Raw genomic sequence first — 18,818 nt, forward strand, 5'->3', positions numbered from 1 at the left:
ATAATTATACATTTATAGAATTTTTAAGCATTAAAATATTAAAAAATACTTAATAATAATATTTAAAACTAATACTTTTATATATTAAAACATATATAAATATAATTTAAAAATTGTTGAAATTTTGATTTTAAATAACTAAAATTTAATTAATTAGATTTATTTATTTATTTATACAAATAAATTTTATATTTAATTAATTTATATTTATTTGTTGAATTATTTGTAACAACCCTTAAAAAAAAAAAAAAAAAAAAAAAAAAATGATTGATGGGAATTGGCGTGTGACAGTGGGTTTTCCCACTGTCACAGCAGCCATTTAAAAAAAAAAAAAAAAAAAATTTTCAAAAGAAAAACGGGAGGAGGACCCCCCCATTTCTCTTCTTTCCCTCTCCTTCCCTTTCTTCTTCTTCTTCTTCCATTCTACGGTGACAGGCCGGCGACGTCCCAAGCAGCTCCCCACCGGCCGGCGACCCTCCGGCGACCACCAAGACCACCAGAAACGGCGGCAAGAGAGGGAGAGGAGAGAGAAAACGCCGACAAAGGCGCGGCTTTCCGGCGCGATTCCAGCTTCGTCCGACGTCCGATCGAGGCGATTCCGGTGGCGTTGGAAAGCTTGTTCTGAGAGCTTTCTTTTGACACCAATTTTGAAGCAAATGGAGGTCGGATGAGTGAGATATGGAGGAGAGAAGTTTCGGGTTTTTCAAGCTTTTTCGTCAGATCTACGACGATCCGACCGTTGGATCGACGATCCGAGACCACATATGGACTGAGGAAGAGGAGAGGAACATGGTGGTATGATCAGATCCGGCAAATGTCGCCGGTGAGATGGTTCAACTTCCAGAGGCTTCCTCATAAATTTTTGGAATTTTTGAGACACAGATAAACTTCGGGTAAGACAATTTTTATTATTTCTCTGTCTGTGGAGCATAAATACAGTGTTTCTTAAACAGGAAAAATTGGAGAAAAATTCTAAGAAAAATATATGATGAAAGTAAAATTATTTGGAGATATTCTATGGTGTTAGTTGAATTTTTGGGTGATCGTAGAATATTTTTGAGAAATATGGATGGATTTTAGTTATATTTTTAGCATGTGGGCATATAAGATTAATTGAAATTAAGATAATTAAATTTTATATAATTGGTTGAAGCTTGAGGATGGAGGTTTAAATATGTGAATATTTAATTGGGTTGAATTAGGAATATGTTAGCTGTTGAAAACTTATGGAATCGAGTAAAATTCTTGAATATAATATTCATGGGTGATTAGAAAATTACAATTCAGTTTGCAATAGACTTATTATATTATTAAGGACCGCTGGGCAAAATTTTAGAATTTTTAGAGCTTGTTTGAGTGGATTTTTGAAAATGTCAATTATATGGACTAAAACGTAATTTTTAAAATTTTGAGTATAGTCTGATTTGGAGGGCCTGTGAGGGGCCATGTGATATTAATGAGATGTGATTGTGGAAATTGAGAATTTAGAAGTGTTATTTGAGCCTCTTTGCAGTTGGGTAGGTCCTGTATAGGGAAACTCACGGATTTAAGGCATGAATTAGGCTGTCTATTGCCTCTTTAGAGTTTTATTTTGAGTTAGTACTAATAAATTTATAATTTAATTATTAGGTGATCGAGATCAACTATTTTCCTGCATCCAGCAGCCACAATAGTCGACGGTGTACTGTGAGTAGAATATTAATTTTAATTGTAATTTCGATATTATTATATGTTCAGCATGCCCATGCATCACTTATATGCATATATTTATGTAGTTAAACTCTAGGCACGATTTATGTTGCATTCATAATCATAATATGCCATGGATGTTGTTGTGGTAATTTGGAGCGGCAGCGTGCGTTGGCGTGCGTGTGATGTGGTGTGGACTATGGATAGGACGGGGTAGTCACGGCTTGAGTAATTCGCTGGGACCCGTTCCTTCGAGGGGTAGTCATGGCTTGAGTAATTCGCTGGGACCCTCGATTTGGTTATTAAGTGGAAGTCCGAGCTTTAGTAATTGGGCGCACTGTGTTGGATTTAAGAGAGTCAGATAGGGATCACTCCCATATGTTATGATTGATACTACAGGGTGTGTGAGTGCTCCAAATTACCTTTTTGATGTTATGATGTGAAAATGTTGTTGATGTTGCATTTCACTCTACAGGGTGCATTAGTTTTAGATAGTTATAGAGATTATGGTTAAAATTGATATTTTACTCTCTGAGTCGAACGCTCACTCCTGTTCAATATTTTTCCAGGCCACAGGAGGAGTTATTTTACAGAGCAACCTGTTTTCTTCCTCGCAGGTTTAACGTCGATTATTTAATTGTATTATTATTCTCTAAATTTGTAATTTAGGACTCCGCATGTGCTAGTAGTAGCATTAAGCCTGTCAGGGACTGTATGAATTCAAGTTTGCGTATTAATAAATGAAAAGAAAAATTTTACGAGTTTTAAATGGTTATAAATGAGGTAACAGGGTTGAGCTGGGCTCCCCTAATTTTTGTTTCTGATAATTTCTGGGCTAAGTTGGCCCGAAATATAATTATAACATTTTAATTTAAATTATTTTATGTGCATATTGGGCCTAAATTGTGGGCCTGGTTATGGATTTGAGGAATAGTTAGGCTTACTACGGGCCTCGGGGGCTTTAAGCTGGCCCAGGTCCTAGTGCCGGTCCGGCCCATAGGTTGGGTCGTGACCAAGTTGCTAAAAAAAAAAAAAAAAAAAAAATTTTCAAAAGAAAAACGGGAGGAGGACCCCCCCCCCCCCATTTCTCTTCTTTCCCTCTCCTTCCCTTTCTTCTTCTTCTTCTTCCTTTCTCCGGTGACCGGCCGGCGACCCTCCGGCGACCACCAAGACCACCAGAAACGGCGGCAAGAGAGGGAGAGGAGAGAGAAAACGCGCGCACAGTGGGCAGCGGCTTTCCGGCGCGATTCCGGCTTCGTCCGACGTCCGATCGAGGCGATTCTGGTGGCGTTGGAAAGCTTGTTCCGAGAGCTTTCTTTTGACACCAATTTTGAAGCAAATGGAGGTCGGATGAGTGAGATATGGAGGAGAGAAGTTTCGGGTTTTTCAAGCTTTTTCGTCAGATCTACGACGATCCGACCGTTGGATCGACGATCCGAGACCACATATGGACTGAGGAAGAGGAGAGGAACATGGTGGTATGATCAGATCCAGCAAATGTCGCGGTGACGGCGCCGCCACCGCGTGGTGATGGCGATGAGCTATGGAGATGGTTCAACTTCCAGAGGATTCCTCATAAATTTTTGGAAATATTGAGACACAGATAAACTTCTAGTAAGACAATTTTAATTATTTCTCTGCATGGAGCATAAATACGTGTTTCTTAAACAGAAAAATTAGAGAAAAATTCTAAGAAAAATATATGATAAAAGTAAAATTATTTGGAGATATTCTATGGTGTTAGTTGAATTTTTGGGTGATCGTAGAATATTTTTGAGAAATATGGATGGATTTTAGTTATATTTTTAGCATGTGGGCATATAAGATTAATTGAAATTAAGATAATTAAATTTTATATAATTGGTTGAAGCTTGAGGATGGAGGTTTAAATATGTGAATATTAAATTGGGTTAAATTAAGAATATGTTAGCTGTTGAAAACTTATGGAATCGAGTAAAATTCTTGAATAAAATATTCATGGGTGATTAGAAAATTACAATTCATTTTGCAATAGCCTTATAATATTATTAAGGACCGCGGGGCAAAATTTTAGAATTTTTAGAGCTTGTTTGAGTGGATTTTTGAAAAAATGTCAATTATATGGACTAAAACGTAATTTTTAAAATTTTGAGTATAGTCTGATTTGGAGGGTCCAGGAGGGGCCATGTGATATTAATGAGATGTGATTGTGGAAATTGAGAATTTAGAAGTGTTATTTGAGCCTCTTTGCAGGTTGGGTAGGTCCCAGGTATAGGGGAAACTCTGCCGGATTTTCGGCATGAATTAAGCTGTCTATTGCCTCTTTAGAGTTTTATTTTGAGTTAGTACTAATAAATTTATAATTTAATTATTAGGTGATCGAGATCAACTATTTTCCTGCATCCAAGACCACAATAGTCGATTGTAATCGTGAGTAGAATATTAATTTTAATTGTAATTTCGATATTATTATATGTTCAAGATGCCCATGCATCACTTATATGCATATATTTATGTAGTTAAACTCTAGGCACGATTTATGTTGCATTCATAATCATTAATATGCCATGGATGTTGTTGTGGTAATTTGGAGCAGCAGCGTGCGTTGGCGTGCGTGTGATGTGGTGTGGACTATGGATAGGACGGGTAGTCACGGCTTGAGTAATTGGGACCCGTTCCTTCGAGGGGTAGTCACGGCTGAGTAATTCATGGGAACCTCGATTTGGTTATTAATAGGAAGTCCTAGCTTGAGTAATTACCGCACGAGTTGGATTTAAGAGAGTCAGATAGGGATCAGCTCCCATATGTTATGATTGATACTACAGGGTGTGTGAGTGCTCCAAATTACCTTTTTGATGTTATGATGTGAAAATGTTGTTGATGTTGCATTTCACTCTACAGGGTGCATTAGTTTTAGATAGTTATAGAGATTATGGTTAAAATTGATATTTTACTCTCTGAGTCGAACGCTCACTCCTGTTCAATATTTTTCCAGGCCACAGGAGGAGTTATTTTACAGAGCAACCTGTTTTCTTCCTCGCAGGTTTAACGTCGATTATTTAATTGTATTATTATTCTCTAAATTTGTAATTTAGGACTCCGCATGTGCTAGTAGTAGCATTAAGCCTGTCAGGGACTGTATGAATTCAAGTTTGCGTATTAATAAATGAAAAGAAAAATTTTACGAGTTTTAAATGGTTATAAATGAGGTAACAGGGTTGAGCTGGGCTCCCCTAATTTTTGTTTCTGATAATTTCTGGGCTATGTTGGCCCGAAATATAATTATAACATTTTAATTTAAATTATTTTATGTGCATATTGGGCCTAAATTGTGGGCCTGGTTATGGATTTGAGGAATAGTTAGGCTTACTACGGGCCTCGGGGGCTTTAAGCTGGCCCAGGTCCTAGTGCCGGTCCGGCCCATAGGTTGAATCGTGACAAAGTTGGTATCAGAGCTTAGGCTCTAGATTCATGGGAAATAATATAATTGGGACTGAAAAAGGAGTCTTGTTAGGATGTTACATGCGGAGTATAGGATTCTGTTTCGTCTTTTTCTGTAATTCTTTGTTTCTAGATTCTGCTTTATACCTCGGGAAATATAAAAGTGCCTCAATTAGTGTCTTGATTTTCGTGGAGTACATAGAAATGTGAAATAGAGTTAGTAGACATGTGAGGTCCATCATGAGGATGCGTACTCCAAGAAATGCTATGTTTCTGTCTGTATGGGTTTAAATGGTGTGCCCATTTCGTGCAAGGCACGAGTACATAAAGGTGAGTCTTGAAAGTACAGTTGCCCTAGATAAGGATGAGGATACCACTGCTAGCAGTCATCAGTGGATGACCCAGTCAGAATAAGTTTATGATAATAGAAGATTAAAGAGAGATAAGAAATTAGGAGACCTAGTCGGTCAGGACGTATCGTAGTAACTATACAATGTTCTCGATGTCTGCTCTGTAAGCTGCAGATTACAGTACCGACATGAGATTATTGTGTAGAGCTGCGTACCTCCCTGTAGTGCTTATGATGAGGATGTTGCAGGCAGTCTCTGTTTTGGTACAGTAATACCAGAACAAAGTTCTATATCTGCAGAGAAGTTGGGAACTCCTGGTTAAGAGTCTAGAGCTAGAATATCGAAGGTCACAGTTGGGTGATAACTAGAGTCAGTGACTCAGTTACCCTAGCATAAGCTAGAGTTGCATTAAGAGTTGCCATCAGACCAGAGGTTTCGCACTAGATGCAAGTAAAGGTGACACTTATAGGGGGAGATCATCTAGTCTTCAGTATGGAATTTTGGATCGTTTTTGTAGTACGACAGACGTTTTGCTTAGAGTTTAGTGAGAATAGTATACCTTGTGTGTATCAGTAAGGAATAAAGTACAACCCTACTACCTAGGGAAGGTTGGAACTATGAATTGATGATTTACAAGCTATGATATGATAAGAGAGTCATTAATTTGACGCGGTTTTGGCAAGGTAGTAAATGTAGTACCTTTATTGCAGTAAATTAGGGTATAGTCCTATCTTTTTAGAAGGGATTGAAGGTTATTATTAATAATAGTGACGAACAAAATAGTGCCCCAGATGGGACTGTAAAGTGTGGTAGAGAGTAGTTGGCTCGGGTATCCTGCAGATGATGCAAGTTCCATTATAGGAATTATATATAATTAGATCACGATGGATGTAAATCCTTTGAATTGGATGATGGGTTTGGGTGCCTGGAATCTTAAGTTTTGGCTAATTGAGTAAACATGGAAAATAATAATAATAACAAATAAATAAAATTATTGCAGAATCAGTTCTCGAGGTAGTAAGGGTATTATGTAAGCTAAAGGATAAGAATAGAGATCCTACAATAAAGGTATGACTGCAATTTCCTGAGTTCCTTTCTAATTTCAAATTATTCAAAACAATAGTATAATCTAATTATAATAGTGTTAAGAGTAATAAATTAGCGAAGATAAATCACAGAAGGCCAATGGATAAAGAAAGTGCAGAATGAAAGTTTGGACAATTGATTGCAGATGCAATATAATCTAAATGCTAGTGGAAGTACTAGCTAGAGTGGTCAAAGGACCAAATCTGAGTAGCACAGACATATGATAACGCGATAGAGACTCTGAAAGATATAGTTAGCAAGTACAGCTATTATGTTAGGAAAAAGAATGGAACCAGGGATAGAATAGTCAAGTTCTATTTTGGGTAAGACAAAGGAAATAAATGAAAGGACAACCTAAAGAGCGCATAATAAAAGGAACAAAGTTAAGATATAGGATAGACTAAGTGTTATTCTTGGCAAGGAGAATGACAAGGATGGAAAACCCAAAATGGGACCACATTAGTGAGAAAAGTGATGGAGGTATGGAATACAATAATAATGAGTAAATGTTAGAAGGTGTGCGATGGTATTGCGGACTACCTAAATAGGTAGAGAAAGAGAAGTTAGTAAGCAGTAAGTTGAATAAAAGTCAGTCTAAGGGATCAAATAGGTATGATGAGAGGAAAAGAATGATAGATAATGACACATAGGTTTTAGGTTAGACTTTTGAGATAGTGAGAAGGTAGTTAGAGGTTCGTTATGAATGTCAGGCAAACATTTTTAGTGTGATCAACAGAATCACTTTGCAGTGACGCAATAACGACAGAGCAACAGTAGGGGTAGAATAAAAAGTGACAAGTATGGATGGTAATAAATCACTAGAAAGTTTAAGGATCAAATTAATGACCATAGATAAGGGTGGAATTAGTGTTTGAAGAATCTATTAGCGAGAGAAATCTTTCAGGAATCAACAAAAGTTAAGGGCACAATATAAACGATGATAGATATGAATCATTGGTCGAGTATAAGTAAAGTTAATAAATTATAAAATATTATGTCAGGAAGGACAATGGTACGGTAAAGTGTTCATGCAGATGATATCTTATAGGTAGAGCACAATTGTGCTAAGAGATGATGAAATTTGAAGAGAAAGACCAAGAAACATAGATTAAACGTTATTATATGGACAATCGGGCGTAGTTGAATATAAGAGGATATTTTTCTTTCTTTTCAAGTTTAGTTTGTGCTATTGGTTCTAGAGGGTTATATAAGGAACGGAGACAGAGTCAAGGAGACCTAGTTATTTGAGAGTTTGGTAGGCACCAATTCATATACAATTTCGTGATATGAGAATGACTGTAAGTGCATACCTAGTGTTAAGTATGAAAGGACGATCAGAGTAATAACAGGAGTCAAATTGAGTTAGCTACTAAGGCTTGTGACTATTTTAAATTATGAGCTGGAGAGAATACTAATTGTGAATGAGTTACAGCGAATGAGATTGTTGCTAATAGGAAAAGATGAAGCTGAAGTTTGGAAAGCTATGGGCAGTATATGTGATTTTATTAAGGAGAATGAACATGTGAAGTATTTTGTTTAGGATTAAGGCATGGCACACATTTCTCACAGCCGTGTTAGTTCAGATGGAACTTATAGTTTCAAGGGCTCATATCCATTTAGGATGTGTAATTTCCTACTAAGAGAGGTAGGGAATGATAATGTTCTGATAGTTAATTTGGTAAAAGGGGATGCAAAAAGAATTTTCTATGGTTAATTATAAGTGTTACAAAAGGTGAAGAATGTGCTGGTAAGAGAAAATCGTAAGGTTAGAATTCCCGAAGTAATAGAACTAGTAACTAAGAAATAAAATGAAAGTTAAAGTTGATGATGGGATGGACATCCTTGAAGGAAAAAGGTGTAAGGGTGAAATAGGACTAAAATTAAGGAATAAGTACAGCAGGTTGAAAAGATATCAACAATACCAAAAAATAGGAAAAGGAAAGTGGATAAGATGCAAAGGACAGAAAAAGAGCTCGATAGAGCCAGTTATAATGATGAGGATAAGGAGGAATAGGTATGCTAGGAACACACTAAGAGACGTTTAAAACAAGTTATTATGAGATGATAGATTAAAGGAGTAGTAGAGCCTCGATCTGAGTGCTAATGTGTCAGAAGTAGGCCACATACTAAGAAGCTATAGGAAGAAGTCTAGATATTTATATTTCAGAGAAGGAGTGAGAATTGATAAGTCGCATGGGTTGAGTTGTCAGAGAATATAAACACTTTTATTACCTAGAAGGAGAGACCCAGTTTACTTTCCAATATTGATAAATGATACACTTGGCCCTTGGAGGAGACTCTACCTGACTAGTTACATAAGATCGATAGAGGTTGGTCTAAGTACCTTAGTAATGACACAAGAGAGATTAAAAATTTAAAGTATAATGGGAGTGAGAAGATTTATAGGTATTAACCACTGAAGTCATAAGAAGAGTGAAGATCTCGAACAAGATGCCTAGATTAGGTGCTACAGGAAAGCTACTCATAGGATATCATGGAATAAGGAACATAAGTTATGTCATTGGGGAAAGCAGAGATTATTAAAACAAAGGAATGATGATGAAGTCACCAAGAGACATGATGGGGCGTAATAAAAGTGAGGTAAGCACTAAAGTTGATTGAAGTTATGAGACATCAAGTCAAGAACGATGAGATATATAGCGAATACTTGAAATGTCAGAAGAATGGTCAATGAATAGCCAAGAGATAAGAGCATCTCTAGATAGAGATGAAGACAAATAGGACACCATAGTAGAATAAGAGAGTAATAGAATGTCATATATAATGTACAAAGAGTTTGAAGAATAAATGTTTTACCAATCTCTGCAAAGCTGGAGGAGTAATGACTGCACTTGTTACGATAATCTTCTTTTCCATATCTACGGTTTATTCGAAAATTGAGGGCAATTTTTCTTAAGGGGAAGAATGTAACAACCCTTAAAAAAAAAAAAAAATGATTGATGTGAATTGGCGTGTGACGGTGGGTTTTCCCACATCCACGTGACTCATTTAAAAAATAAAAAAATAAAATTTTCAAAAGAAAAACGGGAGGACCCCCCCCCATTTCTCTTCTTTCCCTCTCATTCCCTTTCTTCTTCTTCTTCTTCCTTTCTCCGGTGACCGGCCGGCGACGTCCCAAGTAGCTCCCCACCGGCCAGCGACCCTCCGGCGACCACCAAGACCACCGAGCAGCGGCAAGAGAGGGAGAGGAGAGAGAAAGCAGCGCGCGCACGATGGGCGTGGCTTTCCGCGATTAAACCGTCCGACGTCCGAAAATTCTTGAATAAAATATTCATGGGTGATTAGAAAATTACAATTCATTTTGCAATAGCCTTATAATATTATTAAGGACATGGGGCAAAATTTTAGAATTTTTAGAGCTTGTTTGAGTGGATTTTTGAAAAATGTCAATTATATGGACTAAAACGTAATTTTTAAAATTTTGAGTATAGTCTGATTTGGAGGGCCCAGGAGGGGCCATGTGATATTAATGAGATGTGATTGTGGAAATTGAGAATTTAGAAGTGTTATTTGAGCCTCTTTGCAGGTTGGGTAGGTCCTGTATAGGGAAACTCTGTAGGATTTAGGCATGAATTAGGCTGTCTATTGCCTCTTTAGAGTTTTATTTTGAGTTAGTACTAATAAATTTATAATTTAATTATTAGGTGATCGAGATCAACTATTTTCCTGCATCCAGCAGCCACAATAGTCGACGGTGTACTGTGAGTAGAATATTAATTTTAATTGTAATTTCGATATTATTATATGTTCAAGCATGCCCATGCATCACTTATATGCATATATTTATGTAGTTAAACTCTAGGCACGATTTATGTTGCATTCATAACTGTTAATATGCCATGGATGTTGTTGTGGTAATTTGGAGCAGTGTGCGTGCGTTGGCGTGCGTGTGATGTGGTGTGGACTATGGATAGGACGGGGTAGTCACGGCTTGAGTAATTCGCTGGGACCCGTTCCTTCGAGGGGTAGTCATGGCTTGAGTAATTCGCTGGGACCCTCGATTTGGTTATTAAGTGGAAGTCCGAGCTTTAGTAATTCGCTGGCACCAGGTTGGATTTAAGAGAGCTGTATAGGGGATCAGCTCCCATATGTTATGATTGATACTACAGGGTGTGTGAGTGCTCCAAATTACCTTTTTGATGTTATGATGTGAAAATGTTGTTGATGTTGCATTTCACTCTACAGGGTGCATTAGTTTTAGATAGTTATAGAGATTATGGTTAAAATTGATATTTCACTCTCTGAGTCGAACGCTCACTCTGTTCAATATTTTCAGGCCACAGGAGGAGTTATTTTACAGAGCAACCTGTTTTCTTCCTCGCAGGTTTAACGTCGATTATTTAATTGTATTATTATTCTCTAAATTTGTAATTTAGGACTCCGCATGTGCTAGTAGTAGCATTAAGCCTGTCAGGGACTGTATGAATTCAAGTTTGCGTATTAATAAATGAAAAGAAAAATTTTACGAGTTTTAAATGGTTATAAATGAGGTAACAGGGTTGAGCTGGGCTCCCCTAATTTTTGTTTCTGATAATTTCTGGGCTAAGTTGGCCCGAAATATAATTATAACATTTTAATTTAAATTATTTTATGTGCATATTGGGCCTAAATTGTGGGCCTGGTTATGGATTTGAGGAATAGTTAGGCTTACTACGGGCCTCGGGGGCTTTAAGCTGGCCCAGGTCCTAGTGCCGGTCCGGCCCATAGGTTGGGTCGTGACCAAGTTGCTAAAAAAAAAAAAAAAAATTTTTTCAAATTAAAAGGGGGTGTCGCACCCCCCCCCCCCCCATTTCTCTTCTTTCCCTCTCCTTCCCTTTCTTCTTCTTCTTCTTCCTTTCTCCGGTGACCGGCCGGCGACCCTCGGCGACCACCAAGACCACGAAGCAGCGGCAAGAGAGGAGAGGAGAGAGAAAACAGCGCCTGATGGGCGCGGCTTTCGTAGCGATTCGGCCGTCCGACGTCCGATCGAGGCGATTCTGGTGGCGTTGGAAAGCTTGTTCCTAGAGCTTTCTTTTGACACCAATTTTGAAGCAAATGGAGGTCGGATGAGTGAGATAGGGAGGAGAGAAGTTTCGAGTTTTCAAGCTTTTAAATCGGATCTACGACGATCCGACCGATGGATCGACGATCCGAGACCACATATGGACTGAGGAAGAGGAGAGGAACAAGGTGGTATGAACAGAACCGGCAAATGTCGCCGGTGACGTGGCCGCCACCGTCTTGTGGTGGTGCGTGATGGCCCGATGAGCTATGGAGATGGTTCAACTTCGAGGCTTCCTCATAAATTTTTGGAATTTTGAGACACGATAAACTTGGGTAAGACAATTTTTATTATTTCTGCATGCATGGAGCATAAATACAGTGTTTCTTAAACAGGAAAAATTGGAGAAAAATTCTAAGAAAAATATATGATGAAAGTAAAATTATTTGGAGATATTCTATGGTGTTAGTTGAATTTTTGGGTGATCGTAGAATATTTTTGAGAAATATGGATGTATTTTAGTTATATTTTTAGCATGTGGGCATATAAGATTAATTGAAATTAAGATAATTAAATTTTATATAATTGGTTGAAGCTTGAGGATGGAGGTTTAAATATGTGAATATTTAATTGGGTTGAATTAGGAATATGTTAGCTGTTGAAAACTTATGGAATCGAGTAAAATTCTTGAATAAAATATTCATGGGTGATTAGAAAATTACAATTCATTTTGCAATAGCCTTATAATATTATTAAGGACCGCGGGGCAAAATTTTAGAATTTTTAGAGCTTGTTTGAGTGGATTTTTGAAAAATGTCAATTATATGGACTAAAACGTAATTTTTAAAATTTTGAGTATAGTCTGATTTGGAGGGCCCAGGAGGGGCCATGTGATATTAATGAGATGTGATTGTGGAAATTGAGAATTTAGAAGTGTTATTTGAGCCTCTTTGCAGGTTGGGTAGGTCCCAGGTATAGGGGAAACTCTGCCGGATTTCCGGCATGAATTAGGCTGTCTATTGCCTCTTTAGAGTTTTATTTTGAGTTAGTACTAATAAATTTATAATTTAATTATTAGGTGATCGAGATCAACTATTTTCCTGCATCCAGCAGCCACAATAGTCGACGGTGTACTGTGAGTAGAATATTAATTTTAATTGTAATTTCGATATTATTATATGTTCAGCATGCCCATGCATCACTTATATGCATATATTTATGTAGTTAAACTCTAGGCACGATTTATGTTGCATTCATAACTGTTAATATGCCATGGATGTTGTTGTGGTAATTTGGAGCAGTGTGCGTGCGTTGGCGTGCGTGTGATGTGGTGTGGACTATGGATAGGACGGGGTAGTCACGGCTTGAGTAATTCGCTGGGACCCGTTCCTTCGAGGGGTAGTCACGGCTTGAGTAATTCGCTGGGACCCTCGATTTGGTTATTAAGTGGAAGTCCGAGCTTGAGTAATTCGCTGGCACCAGGTTGGATTTAAGAGAGTCAGATAGGGATCGGCTCCCATATGTTATGATTGATACTACGGTGTGTGAGTGCTCCAAATTACCTTTTGATGTTATGATGTGAAAATGTTGTTGATGTTGCATTTCACTCTACGAGTGCATTAGTTTTAGATAGTTATAGAGATTATGGTTAAAATTGATATTTTACTCTCTGAGTCGAACGCTCACTCCTGTTCAATATTTTTCCAGGCCACAGGAGGAGTTATTTTACAGAGCAACCTGTTTTCTTCCTCGCAGGTTTAACGTCGATTATTTAATTGTATTATTATTCTCTAAATTTGTAATTTAGGACTCCGCATGTGCTAGTAGTAGCATTAAGCCTGTCAGGGACTGTATGAATTCAAGTTTGCGTATTAATAAATGAAAAGAAAAATTTTACGAGTTTTAAATGGTTATAAATGAGGTAACAGGGTTGAGCTGGGCTCCCCTAATTTTTGTTTCTGATAATTTCTGGGCTAAGTTGGCCCGAAGTATAATTATAACATTTTAATTTAAATTATTTTATGTGCATATTGGGCCTAAATTGTGGGCCTGGTTATGGATTTGAGGAATAGTTAGGCTTACTACGGGCCTCGGGGGCTTTAAGCTGGCCCAGGTCCTAGTGCCGGTCCGGCCCATAGGTTGGGTCGTGACATTATTAATAATTTTGAATGATTGACTCATTCACCCGATTTGTCCCCATTTTAAATTTGATGCAACTTCCTATACTTGTCTCCCATATGTACGCCATTTTCCTATTTGACCACACTTAGGGCCTGTTTGGATTAACTGTTGAATACAACCGATAGCTGTGAGCTGATAGCTGATACAATTGATAGCTGTTAGCTGATAGCTGTTACTGTTAGCTGATAATTACTGTTTTATATTAAGTGTTTGGTAAAATTATATTTAGCTGTTACTGTTAATATGTGAAATGATTAATAAGGATATATATCATATAATTTATTTTATTATTTAAATAAATATAAAATTATAAATTTATTATATTATATTATTTATTTTATTATTAAATTAAATATATAATTATTAAATTAATATATTATATTATTTAAATAAATATATAATTATTAATCTTTTATATTATATCATTTATTTTATTATTGAAATAAGAAAATAATTATTTTTTTAAGATAATTAAATAATTTTAAAAATATAGATAAAATAATAAAATAATTATTATTGTTAATAGAAAAATTTTTAATTAATTTTAAGTTTTTGGATATAAATAAATATTTTATATTTTATGTTATTAATAAAAAATATTTTAACAAAGTTGAAATACGTTAATTAAAATATTAAAATTATAAATAAAAAAATAAAAATATTAATAATATTAATTTTCAAGTTAAATAAAAAAGGATAATATGGTCAAAATAAAAAATAAAATCATATCAGCTATCAGCTGATGAGAAACAGCTCTAAAAATAGAGCTGATACAAACTGCAGCTGATGGGTATTATATCAGTTGCCCATCAGCTATCAGCTCTATTTTTTTAAACTTGCCAAACACCACAATTTACCTGTTTGGGTGTCTATCAGCTATCAGCTGCACCCAACAGGTAAACCAAACACCCCCTTAGAGTAAGGGGCCAACCGTTGAATGGCATTAATAAGTCCTCTCCTCTATGCATATAGAGGTTATCTTTTTGTTACCATGAGTTTCGGCTAGTCATTTCCTAGAACATCTGACATCATCTAGATTGTAGTATCACAAGCATGGATTCCGTTAAGCTTCTTTCTCTCCTGCTACTCATAGGAGTTGTGTACCTCCAATCCATTACTTTCGGTTATTGCCCAAAGAATGAGAGAGACGCACTGGTCAAGTTCAAACAAGGCCTTACTGATCCTTCAGGCAGACTTTCATCTTGTGTTGGAGAAGATTGTTGTAGTTGGAGGGGAGTAACCTGCAATAACAGAACCGGACGCATTTTCAGGCTCAATCTTCACAACCCGTATGCAAATCCAGATGATATGTTCGATACCAGTGGAACAGCGCATGAATTGGGTGGTAAGATTGATCCTTCTTTGCTTCACCTTAGAGACTTGACTTACCTGGACTTGAGCATAAACAATTTCGAAGGTGCCCAAATTCCAACCTTCATTTGTGCACTAAACAAATTGACATATCTCAATCTCCCTGGTGCTTCTTTTGGTGGAACTATACCACCAACTCTAGGAAACCTCTCAAGCTTGCAGTTCCTTGATCTTAGTGATAATGTTGGCGTCGAATCCTCAATATGCTACCTTCTCTATTAGAGTTGCACTTGGACCAATGTGGTCTGTCCAATCTACCTCTCTCTTTTTCATCATCTGTGATTTTAAATCCCTTCTGATCCTTGATATCTGTAACAACAATTTCAACTCCATAATACCTAAGTGGTTGTTCAACTTGAGTAGCCTTGAGAATCTTAATCTCAAGTCCAACAATCTCCAAGGTGAACTTCCAGACTCCTTTGCGATCTTGAACTCCGTGCAGCATCTTGATTTGTCCGAAAATTCATACATCGAAGGCTAGGTATCCAGAAATTTGGGAAAGCTGTGCAATTTGCGGACACTGGAGCTTTCTACAAACCAAATTAGTGGAGAGTTGACTGTCACGACCCAACCTAAGACCTGGGCCAGCCTAAAGCCTCCGAGACCCGTAGTAAGCCTAACTATTCCTCAACCCAATCCTAAGGCGTATTTGGGCCCAATTTCAAGAATTCAACTGGACAGAGTCCGACCATAAAATAGACCATTCAACGGGGAGTTTTTGACTCGCCCGACCTGTAAACACAATATATAATAAATTGGGGAGCTCAGCTCACCCTCCACATACTCATAATTTCATAAAATCCAATGGGAGCTCAGCTCCCTCATCCAATCCAATCATGCATGCAATTAATATTCTTACAAATTCAACACCATATTATATTACAGGCCCAAATTAATTAAAATACTCTTAACACATGCGGAGTCTAAAATTTAACTCAATTGTATAAAATACATTAAATACTACTAATTGACCTGCGAAGAAGAAGAGCAGATTAGTCACAATAAGTAATCCTCCTGTAGCCTAGAAAAATAGATGAACATGAGTGAGTGTTCGACTCAGAGAGTAAAATATTAATTTTAACCACAATTTTTATAGCTAACTAAAGCTAATTCATCCTAAGGAATGGAATGCAACATCATCATAATTTTCATACAAACCATATCATAGCAGTAAAAAGGTAATTTGGAGCACTCACCCTCCCCACACTGTTCAAACAGTACATATATGGGAGCTGATCCCCTATACAGCTCTCTTAATCCAACCTTTGCAAGCAAGTGTCTCTCAAGCCGGACTTTCGCTTAATAAACCAAATGCGGGGTCCTAGCGAGTGTCTCTCAAGCTGTGTCTACACCGACTTATCCATAAAAGACTGAGTCCCAGCGAGTGTCTCTCAAGCCGTGTCTACCGGTCCTGTCCATATCCAATACTATACCACATGCACGCCAACGCACGCACACTGCTCCAAATTACCACAAACAACATCCATGGCACTTTATCAATTATGAATGCAATATAAAACATGCCTAGTATTTAACTACATAGATATATATTTATAAGTGATGCATGGACATGCTTGAACATATAATAATATCGAAATTATAATTAAAATTAATATTTTACTCACTAACTTAACCGCGACCACTGCAGTGGCTGAGCGGAGGAGGAAGACTGTCCCTACTTACCTGACAAAATTTCATTGCAATTTTTAATATATTTGACTCAATACAAGTTTAGAAAAGACCAAAGACACTCTAAGTCGTGCCGAAAATCCAACAGAGTCTCCCCTATACCTAAGACCTACCCAATCTGAAAAAGGGTTCAAAATGCACTTCTATATCCATAAGTCACACATCCACAACTCAATCATATCACATGGCCCCTCCTGGGCCCCTCCTGGGCCCATCCAAATAGTCAACCACCACAATTTGAAAAATTATAATTTAGTCCCTATAATTACCTCTTTTGCAAAAACTACCTTGAGCTCCAAAAATTCTAAAACTTTGCCCTATGGTCCTTAGCAATATTATAGAGCTAACGCAAAAAGAATTATATTTTTCTAACATACTACGAATATTTTATAAATTTTTAGTAAAAATTAGGCACTAGATAATTAAGAAAATGAGGGTTCGGATTTACCTATGTCAATTCTGACCCTGGAGATGCGTCCGGGACGTCTGAAAATGGTGGAGTAGCCTATAACTTCGATCCAATTCAGAGACTTTTTCGGTAGCCTGTCTGCCAGGCCCGAAATTGCAGATCTGAGCAACTATTGAATTTCCTTGAATTGAAGGTACCTACGCAAAGCCCACAACACAGGGGTTAGTATATAATTTTTATGAATTTTTCTAAACTCATTTAATGCTCAGAATAACATTGTGAAGTCTCGCAGGACCCATCGAAAAATAGTGTCGGAAAAATTTGAAATGGGTATTGCCGCGAAACTCTCGACGAGTGGAGTACTCTGGTACTCTCGAATTTTTAGTGGGGTTTATGGTTTTTGAGAAATTTAACCCAAAAATCAAAATAGACTAAAGTTTTTCGGACAAAAATTGGGCAAATCGCTCGTGGATTTTGGTATTCTTAGTGTTTATAGAAAGCTCTCGAGGTGTAGAAGTGTTTTGGGATAAGAATCGGTCCGATTAGTGGCCGGATTGGCCGAAATCGGTCCGGGAAGGTGAAGCAGCGCGCGTGCGTAGAATTGGTTTCGCGCGATGTTTTCGGCGGCCTGAAGGCCTGCCGGCGGCTAGTGAGGGGTGGGGGAGATGCGCCGACGACTGAGGAGGGCTGGTGTAACACCCTCCCGGTAGCAACTCCGTACATTCTACTGTTCTGGTGACCGGTGTCGGTCCAGACAGCTAGAACGTCCGGAAAAATATTTAAACTAAAGTCAAGAACCATAATTAACTCAAATACTAATAAGAAAAATTTAGTAAAAATTTTAGAAATAAAATACAACCAAGTTAAACGAGCCGGTGCCCAAGCGATGGGTAAACCAGAGGGAAGTTGCGGTTCTCGCAACGAGGAGCCCTAGACCCAGGGGAAAAATTATAAAATAATTTTTGGAACTCCAGAGAAGGGTCATTGAGGTTCCCATGGCATTAGAATGCCAAGAAAATACCTAGAAAAATTTTTCAATCGGTACAGACAATTTTGACCCGTTAAGCCAAACGGAGGGCATTTTGATCATTTCGCCTTCAGAGGTGATTTTTGGCCGACTTGTCCAGTTAAGTAAATAATTAATATGACATAAAATATGAATAAACATTACTAAAAATTAAATTGAAATTGAGTAGAGAAGAAAAGAAAAGAAAATGAGAATAAATGTCAATTTTGACATCATATGATGTCATTTAAAGGAATTCCCACCAATCACATTAAAGCATAACTTAAGTAAGTGATAAAAGAAGACAAAAAACACCAAAAAAAGGAAAAAACAATCTGTTTCTTCCCCAAATGAAAGAGCAGCCGTTTCCCTCTTTTCCCATAGCCAAACCTCCATTGATTTTCAATCCAAAGCTCAAATTCCCTCTTCATTTCACCCTAAAACCCTAGAGACCTTTCACTAAAATTTGTCCTTGCACCTTGCAAAACCTCTTGGCAACCAAGAAGAAGAAAGAAAGTGAAGTTTGGGGCTTGGAAAAATCTGCCTACAAGAGGTTAGTGCACATTTACACCTAAAGCTCTTTATTTCTATGTTGAGGGACTTGAAATAAGTAAG

The 18,818-nt window shown here is 37.3% G+C and overlaps 1 protein-coding gene and 3 long non-coding RNA genes across 4 annotated transcripts; all 4 read left to right on the forward strand.

Moving 5' to 3' along the window:
* Window positions 1–823: 823 nt before the first annotated feature.
* On the forward strand, window positions 824–2,458 carry LOC131176065 (uncharacterized). The gene is made up of 3 exons (XR_009146213.1): window positions 824–893; window positions 1,630–1,686; window positions 2,259–2,458. It is a non-coding gene; the product is annotated as an uncharacterized LOC131176065 (long non-coding RNA).
* A 7,679-nt stretch (window positions 2,459–10,137) lies between these two features.
* On the forward strand, window positions 10,138–11,042 carry LOC131175956 (uncharacterized). The gene is made up of 2 exons (XR_009146060.1): window positions 10,138–10,267; window positions 10,843–11,042. It is a non-coding gene; the product is annotated as an uncharacterized LOC131175956 (long non-coding RNA).
* Window positions 11,043–11,923: 881 nt separating this feature from the next.
* Window positions 11,924–13,454, forward strand: LOC131176055 (uncharacterized). Its single transcript, XR_009146206.1, has 2 exons — window positions 11,924–12,682; window positions 13,255–13,454. It is a non-coding gene; the product is annotated as an uncharacterized LOC131176055 (long non-coding RNA).
* A 1,327-nt stretch (window positions 13,455–14,781) lies between these two features.
* LOC110661165 (receptor-like protein EIX2) lies at window positions 14,782–15,321 on the forward strand. Its single transcript, XM_021819719.2, has one exon. It carries the CDS (start codon window positions 14,782–14,784, stop codon window positions 15,319–15,321), a length of 540 nt encoding a protein of 179 aa, XP_021675411.2.
* The last annotated feature ends 3,497 nt before the right edge of the window (window positions 15,322–18,818 follow it).

Source organism: Hevea brasiliensis, chromosome 18 (genome assembly GCF_030052815.1).
Source record: "Hevea brasiliensis isolate MT/VB/25A 57/8 chromosome 18, ASM3005281v1, whole genome shotgun sequence".
Classification (NCBI taxonomy): domain Eukaryota; kingdom Viridiplantae; phylum Streptophyta; class Magnoliopsida; order Malpighiales; family Euphorbiaceae; genus Hevea; species Hevea brasiliensis.

What these genes read in the sequence shown, in the direction of transcription:
- LOC110661165 (XM_021819719.2), top strand. Translation starts at nt 14,782, where the DNA reads ATGGATTCCGTTAAGCTTCTTTCTCTCCTGCTACTCATAGGAGTTGTG.